This window comes from Siniperca chuatsi, linkage group LG3 (genome assembly GCF_020085105.1).
Source record: "Siniperca chuatsi isolate FFG_IHB_CAS linkage group LG3, ASM2008510v1, whole genome shotgun sequence".
Lineage (NCBI taxonomy): Eukaryota > Metazoa > Chordata > Actinopteri > Centrarchiformes > Sinipercidae > Siniperca > Siniperca chuatsi.
Window position 1 is genome coordinate 18504742 of NC_058044.1, and position 8225 is coordinate 18512966.

The 8225-nt window shown below is 40.0% G+C and overlaps 1 protein-coding gene across 4 annotated transcripts in view; it reads left to right on the forward strand.

Moving 5' to 3' along the window:
- LOC122872899 (paralemmin-3-like) overlaps window positions 1-7925 on the forward strand; it is a 35351-nt gene extending 27426 nt beyond the window's left edge. For 3 of the 4 annotated variants that reach the window (XM_044188991.1, XM_044188990.1, XM_044188992.1), the window contains 4 exons: window positions 418-490; window positions 1678-1708; window positions 2541-2594; window positions 3792-7925. In XM_044188991.1, coding sequence (XP_044044926.1) covers window positions 418-490; window positions 1678-1708; window positions 2541-2594; window positions 3792-4819 — 1186 coding nt within the window. In that variant the 3' untranslated portion in view covers window positions 4820-7925. The remainder of the gene's footprint in view (window positions 1-417; window positions 491-1677; window positions 1709-2540; window positions 2595-3791) is intronic. The other variant, XR_006377328.1, reaches the window with a different exon arrangement.
- The last annotated feature ends 300 nt before the right edge of the window (window positions 7926-8225 follow it).

Consider the following 8225-nt stretch of genomic DNA (forward strand, 5'->3'; position numbering starts at 1 on the left):
ACACTTCGCAGAGCTGACAGAGCACGAGAGAACTGTCACGTTTTTGTTGTATTTGTTTAGTTGAAACTTCATGTATAATTGATAGTTGCAGCATTCCCTTTTCTATTTTTGTTTTCTTGTAATTTTTGCTGTTGTCGTACATTATGTATGCTTTGGCAAAGTTGGGTTTTAATTCCGCTAGTACTGAACTTGCAGGCAGAGAGTGAGAGGGTGATCCAGTCTGCACAGACAGGACTAGACTTTTATTTATTGCAGTGGACAATGTTGTCAAGTCCCTGAAGACTACACTCAGAGATCCCAATCTTCTTATTGCAAAGGTCCACAGCTCTGTCTCCCATCATAATCTAAGAGTGCATTTTTAGTATAGAGTTGATGTGTTTGTTTTTGTGTGTCTACACAACTGTGTGTCTGTCTCAGGTTGCAGTCAGAGAATCAGCGGTTGGCAGAGGAGGAAGAGAAGCTGAAGGAACAGATGGAGGATGGCCAAATGGTGAGGAACTTGCATACACTCGCCCACTCACTCTGTGGACACAAAGGGGGTTGGAATATGTGTTGAACAAGTATGCTCCATCATCTTCCATTAGGCAGAAAATTTCCCACAACTTCTGTCTGTGGCTTTTTGCCATGAATAATGTATTTCCTCTCTTAATGTACCTTTGATGTAGCACCTCTTGTTCAAAAGCAGGAACCTTATGAATGTAAGCAGCTCTGTTCCATAAACAATTCAGCACTTGACCCACTCTGAATTATTGTTTCAACTCAAGCCAAGCACAAGTACGTTTACCTCACCTCGGCGAAGGTCTTTATAGTAGAACAAAAGAATTTTACCTTCCTTTTCTACCGTCTGCTCCAGGGTCTTTTTAGTAAGGTTTTTCATTGTTATCATATTCATCTTAACCTTGGATTTTGGAGTTCAGCTAAAATCAACTGGAGACATAAACAGAGGATTCCATTTTTAATAGCTATTACAGCCGATTATTCATGCTGGCTGTGATGGAGGAGACTTAGACTGAATCTATGACCTTATCCTCTGTGTGAAATTACAGCATTTAAACAAGCCTTGCCAAAGCTTTGGTTTAGTGGGCAGACTGAGAGTGAGTGACAGCTAATATCTGGCAACTCAAACAGGCACATGCTGATTTTGATTCATGAGACTAGGAATGTGATGATATGTTCAGGTTCTTGAGAGCAGGCTTTTAATTGTAAGGTACAGACATATACATGATTATTGTTTATCTGTGCAGGGCTAATGTAGTTAAGTACATGCTACATCAAACTGTGGAAAGCGGTCAACTTTTCAAAGGTCAGGTTAGGGCTTTTTAGCTCAATCACTCCCCCTTGTGACCAGGCTGAATGGCATGGCCCTTTAAACAACTGAAATCCTCACTATCCATAGTGGAAACATTAGCTAGTTCAATACATGCTGTGCTTGTCTGTGCTGTTAGAGCGTAGGATAGAAACTTATTTAGACATCATGAGGACATATATTTCATAGGAATGTTCTGGATTGTGTCTGTTTTCTCAAAGCGTGTGTGATGTTCCAGAATTTGCATTTAATTTGTTTTCTTTTTATATTCCGTTCAAAATACACCAGAGGTTCAGGCAACACAACACAAACCGTTTCACCAGTTGAGTCACAGTAAATTGAATTCTTCCCCTGTCCCTCTTACCCAACAGGAGTCAGTGAAAGTGGCAGAGGCCAAAGCAGGTAAGTGGGATCAGATAAACCTTTTGGCACAGAGAAATGTTCAAATTACAGTGGACATTTTAGAAAATTGCATTTCCATTAGCTTTTTTTTACCAGCGAAAGTGATACATTGATGCAAATTTCACACTGAAGAGGAGTTTACATGAGCATGTTCAAGTATTTGACCAGCTCTAAGAGAGAAGCACTGCTGTCATCCATCAGCCTGTCTTTTTCAACACTGTATTCTGTCCAGTACATGTCAACCCTGTAACACTTTATCATGTTAAAACCACTGTTTGCAGACACACTGCTTTTGTGGCTGCCACCACCTGTTAGCCAAAGTTGTGCCTCTAATGCTACTCTTACTTAATTACATCAGTACACATCAATTAGATTTCATTTGTTTAATATTTGTGCTCCTTCCCATTTTTTCTCTCTTTATGTGCAATGAAAAGAACTTGGATGCTATCTATAGAAAAGAAGCACATTCTTAGTTGTGATTTTGTTGTCATGTAGTGTTGCACCTGTGCATCGATATTATGACAAAATAAGTTATCCAAAGAAGCACAGGTGTGTTGATTAAGCCACATTGTAATTCTGTCTTTAGTGTGGACCTCATAAAACAGCTACAGGTGCATCTTTGAATATTTTAATTTAAAGGTACAGTATACTTAATGGTGGCATTTTCTGATTAATCATTACTCCATCGTATAGTAATTCATGATAACTTCATGATTTCTAAACTACATGTTTAGCCGGGTGGAGCGGTGGTCATCCTGCATTATAAACTAAGAGTGTGAAAGACAATGCTACCTTCTAACGTTGCAATAAATACAAATTATTTCTTCCTCAGAAATTGTCCAAGATGCCGTTGTGCAGAACGGAGAAAACAATGCAACAGGATTAGGTGGGTATAGAGTTGACTCATGTGTCATAAAATGCACACAGACATACACAATAATATTCTCCATAAAGTGGAGTAAACCCCAAATATACAGAAACAAATACTGCACACATTAAATCATGTCTATAGCCTTATTGATGTCAACATCTCTATCATCACCTTGATCCTAAAAACATCTTATTTCCTCTCCATTCTTCCTTCTTAAGATCACCATACTGATCTTAAGAAGTTTGCATTATAAAGGAAGGAGTGGCACGGGTATATCTATATTTAACAAAAAGTTCATACATACTGTGATGAATATTTACGCATGTTAATGCGAATAAGGTTTTGCATATATATTTATGCTAATAGGCACTCAAGTGCATAACTTGCATTTTTAGAGGGCAGAGGGTACATAGACATGTCAGTGGGGATGCTAATCAAGCTGTTGAAGTGGACAGGAGAGTTCTGAAATTGAAATTGACCCATCTGTTTGTATTTAGATCATCCAGGGTCTATAACTTCAGACTGCAGAATCCAAATTTGCATCTAATGCATGCTTTTTATTCTGTAGCTAGTTTATCTGCTGCTCACTTTTGTCTTGTGTCGAACTATTTAATCAACCGTTGCTTCATTCTCTCATGACGTAGCCTTAAAGTGTTTAATATTTTACATTTTTTGATTTATTTTGTGTTTCGTAGCTTGTCTTTTCTCATGATGGTACAATAAATATCCACTTACATTGCTTGTTACATTCTGTTCTGTAACAAATACAAGCCTCCATTATTTAGTATACAGTTTATGGCCTGTAGCTAAAACAGTGCTTTCCTTTATTGGCTTCTGCATTTTATATTAGAGCAGGGGTGAATTACTTTTCTGTGTAATGCATTAAGATTAATAGATGGCAGAACCTTTTGTTGACTGCATTACAATACATAAATTAGCTGTATTGAACACTGACATATTGGTAGCAAAGCAACCTCTAATTGCAATTAATTATTATTATTATTATTATTATTATTATTAATTATTAACGGGGTGTCTCCACTAACTACAGTGAAAGCTAATATCAGTGTTGATGACAGTGTGGCATATAGATTGCAAATTCACTCAACGTCATTTAGATGCATGAACAGCCCTAACTATTCTAATGAATGCAATTGCACAGATATCGCCTCCTTTACTGACAGTGATATTTATTTGATGTTTTTTCTTCAGAAATAACTAAAGATGAAGTGAAAACAAACCAAAGCCATCTACTGGATGAAACTGCAGCTGTCCTAACCAACGGCAGAGGAGACTTGCAGGCAAACACCAGTCACGATGCTTCAGAGCAGAGTAATCAGTCTACCACCAACGGACCAGTTGTACCCTCTGAAGGTGTTGTTATCTTGAAGTTGGACCCGGGGTTGAGCCTGGGTGTTTCTGAGGCACAGCCTGGGCAGGTTCCAAATGCCAACATTAATGAGGAGGAAGAAGAAGGCACTCTGGTGATGAGAGCAGAATGTATATTCATCACAGATGAAGGGGATGATGTACCTGAGGATCGCACACCCCAGGAAGATCAGCAGGAGACCATGCAGTTAGAGGAAACCCCTCTGCCGAATCCAGAAGCAGGCAAAGAGGGAGTGGAGGCTGTGGAGGAGGTAGTAAAAACAGAAGCAACTCCAGAATCTTTCACGCAACCAGAGAAGAGTGAGGCAACTGAACCCGCTGCACAGGCACAACCACCTACTGGCGATGGAGACATGCAGGATGGCGTAAAGACAAACAAAAATGAAGATGGACAGACAGATGCTGAAGGACAGGACAAACAATCAGAAGATCCGACCTCTGTGCAGGTGCAGTCCCAAGCCAGTGCTCTAGAGGGCACTACAGTGGCTCCGGTGCCATTCTACCCTGAGGTGCGATCCTCTGCTCTCACCTCCAAGCTAGAGGTTGTGGCTGAATCTGCAACTACACCAGAAGGAGCTGAGGCAGCATTAAAAGCCGAGGACCCTGCCACTCTGCCTGACCAGTTCCAGGAGGTGCCCCTGGCTGATCCCCAGGAGAACCAGAGAACAGAGGCAGGGTCGTGGGAGCAGGAACCCCTTCTGTCGCAGGCCAAAGCCCCCGACACCCAAGCAGAGCCAGCTGCAGCTAACAGCCCAGCCGGCACAGAGACACACAGTCCGGCCAGGGCTAACCAGGGAGAAGAGACTGGGGCACCCAAACGCAAAACCTGCCGGTGCTGCTCTGTCATGTAAATGCCCTCTCTGTACATTTATTTTCTCACTCCCTCTGTAGTCTGTCTCTCTGCTGTTCAATTCATAACACACTCCTTCCCTTGTTTTTGTTTTATGCACCCATACTTTTTTAAATCAGAATGTCCACAAGCTACTTCCCTTTCCTCCCCTAACTTGTGCCCTCATTCCTTGTATTCATCTTGAAACTTCCTCATCCCACTCTTCAGTTTTGATACTCCAAGAGGAAGTGAGTGCTCTCCAACCTGAAGACAGGGGTGGTAATGACTGGATTTGTGTTTAAATGCCTTGAGGAGCTCTCTACTAAGCACTACACTTTCAAATTCTCTTCACACACTGTTTGAGTTTTATTTTCCTGGTTAGCAGATGAGCCTCTATATAGCATCATAAAACCCACATGTTAGATGCTGTTAAGCAAAAAACAAACTAAAGATGTATAATTTTAAACTGTTGTATCTACATGTATAATTCATTGCGTAATTTTTCATAATCTAAATATGAGATTTAACTGGATAAGTCTGGAGAGGTTCAGAAAGGATATTGTTCTAATTTAATGGTTTTAATGCTGAATTATTTTATTGATTTTGGTCTTTTATTATTTTTTAGAGAGATTTTTAATCCAAGTATAGGGCCTGAACATTCTTCGCTCTGTAATACAGGTTTTGACAATACTCAGACTAATAGTATGAAATGGTTTAATTTATAAACAACAGCGTGCACCGCTGAATATTTTGTGGGCCGTTGTCAGTTTTAAAAGTGAAATTATTTTGAAATACTTGAAAGTATGAATTTTGTATTTTTATTACCAGATGTGCGTTTGAAGAGAGGCTCCAGAGCTCCTGACATAGCTTTGTGCAAGGATGTATATACTCTATACAGAAACATGTGGAACTGAGAGTGTCAGCTTTGAAATGATTGCTGAATGGTTTAATGATTAAACTGATCTTTGGATACATTGCTTGATGTTCATCCAGAATTTCAGTGGATTTGTCCCAAAACCACAACATTGCTTCATGCAAAAGAAACACACTGGATAATGTTTAACCATGTGTTTCATAATATTATTTCTTTCTTATTATTATTCCTTAATCAGAGACAACTAGTTTAGGACAGCTGTTTGTCATAATCTCTCCTAGCACACTTCAGAGAATTGGAGTGGGAGTATACAGTCCCCCTCAGAAAGCTGCTATTTCTCTATCCATACAGCTTTGGTTGTTGTAAATATTCACCTGAAGGGAACTAACAGGATCTATCTATGAGGGATTCTGCAAAAAGAGCAGGGTCACAGGGACTGAGCGCATGAGATGTTGTCCCCCACTTATGCAAGTACATGGAGCTTGTCAGTTCCCAGCAGTGTCTCTGATGAAAGGGGTGCTGCAGTGGGCCCTGTAACTGTGAAAATAAGTCCTGCTGAGCTGATAGCTCCCAGGGGGTCCTGTCCAACAACAATGGGAATTCAGAGAATCATCGCATGAGGAGCCAGGACCTCTCTAAACTAGACAGGAGGTGGATACTCATCATGTTATTTTTTCATATTTTCAATTCTTCATAATACAATTTCTAAAACTATGAGAACGCAAGAACTGGATTTTGCTGTTTTTATTCACAGATAAGATTTGTTGAAGCATTCTCTGTTTAATGCTTCAATTATCATTAATTGAAGACTATTTAAAAACGTTATGTGCATATAAAACCCACGTCTCAAAAAGAAAAAGTCAGATTAATCTAGCATTTCTGCTGCTCGGGGAAGAGCAAAAAGATACTGAGATCATAAAGTTCATAGCCTGTAGGGAGGTATACACTCTTAATTCCTTTGATCAACCAAACAGATAAATACTTGCAATATGTATACTGACTGTAAGTTTAACAGTAGATGTATGATTCTCTACAGTGCGTCAGTAATGAATCTAAAGGGGCAGATTGTGTGTACTGTTGCAAAGATGATCCTGCTGTTTTGGCTGGAGATTAACATTGGTTCACATCTCAGATTTATTCCACTAAAAATGTAAAACAATGTCAGATATTGCTAAACTGGAACTTTCTGATACTATTTTCACCATGAAACAATAATTTCAGTTCAAAACTACAGTGCGAATGAGACTAGGTAGAAATATCCTCAGAGGCAGGCATCCAGTTTTATAGGGATTTCAACAAACACAATACATATGTTGAAGTTGTAGCTCTGAAACTGAGCCAATAAGATTATTTTCTGCTATTTACAATATGAGTTACAGTGAACTCACTACAATATTACATGTGCGATTGAGAAGAGTGTAAATAATCAGGAATCACAGTATTCAATTAATTCTTATTTTACCATCACAGAGAGGTGGACTCTGCTCGGTATTGTGAAACTGGACTTTTCTGATGCAGCTATAAAGCCAGACAAACCGCTATACTGGCACCACTTTCAGACAGACACTGCAGTGCCACTGAGTCTGTCATATGACTTCAACATACGGAGACATGTTTGCTGTGTGTGCCATCGCTCTCCTCTGCTTGATGTCTGTGAGCCATTCAGCTCCTCTGGACTGCAAAGATGTGGTCCGGCCTTTGGAAAAACTGGATCCTCATCATTTGGAGGGCAGATGGGCTTTGGTTGCAGAGAGTGTGAAAATCATTGAAGCTCCAGAGCCTATTAAACCAAGCAGCAGCATAAGTATTGATTTCTACAACTCAACGTACACCCAAGCCAATCGTCATGGTGACTGGTGCCAGTATTCTTCCCGGAACATCTCACTAGAAGGCAATAACTTTAACTTTAAGGTTGGACAGAGCTTTAACTTCAGTGGGACCTTCTTCCATACGTCATGTGCAGACTGTGTGGTGTTCAGCTTTGCCGTGCAGTCACCAATTTATAAGACAGAGGAATTTCTGCTATTCAGTAAAAGGAGGGAGGTGGACCAGAAGGAGATGAGGGAGTTCATCACTCAGGTGGAGTGTCTGAAGATGCCTGAACATGTTGTAATGGATCCTACCGTGGCGCTTTGTCCAGTCCGCCCCCACCAAGACAGCTCAGACTGAGGAGAAAACAGAGAATCCAAAGGCTTAGGAGACTTTGGTACATGATATCTGTTCACAGTTTGAATAAAATGTATGTTGATATAAACAGTGTCTGTGATTGCGTTTGTGCAGATGGTAAATTGTCCTCAACTAAGTGAATGTGATTTTTCATGATTAAGGACTTCAGAAAACCTTCCTGCTGTTCCAGGTAATCCAGATAAAACATTACAAAAAATAAACAAATTTGAGTTTCGAAACCTAAGTGATAAGAAAGAGAGAGAGATCGAACAGTAAAAGTCACCAAACAGTTTGTATTTCTAGTAGGCTTAGAACTTTAGCATTTTAATCTGCCAAAAAATGTTTACTAGCCTGTAAGCTTTGGCTCCACAGTGTCCAGAAACGTGAC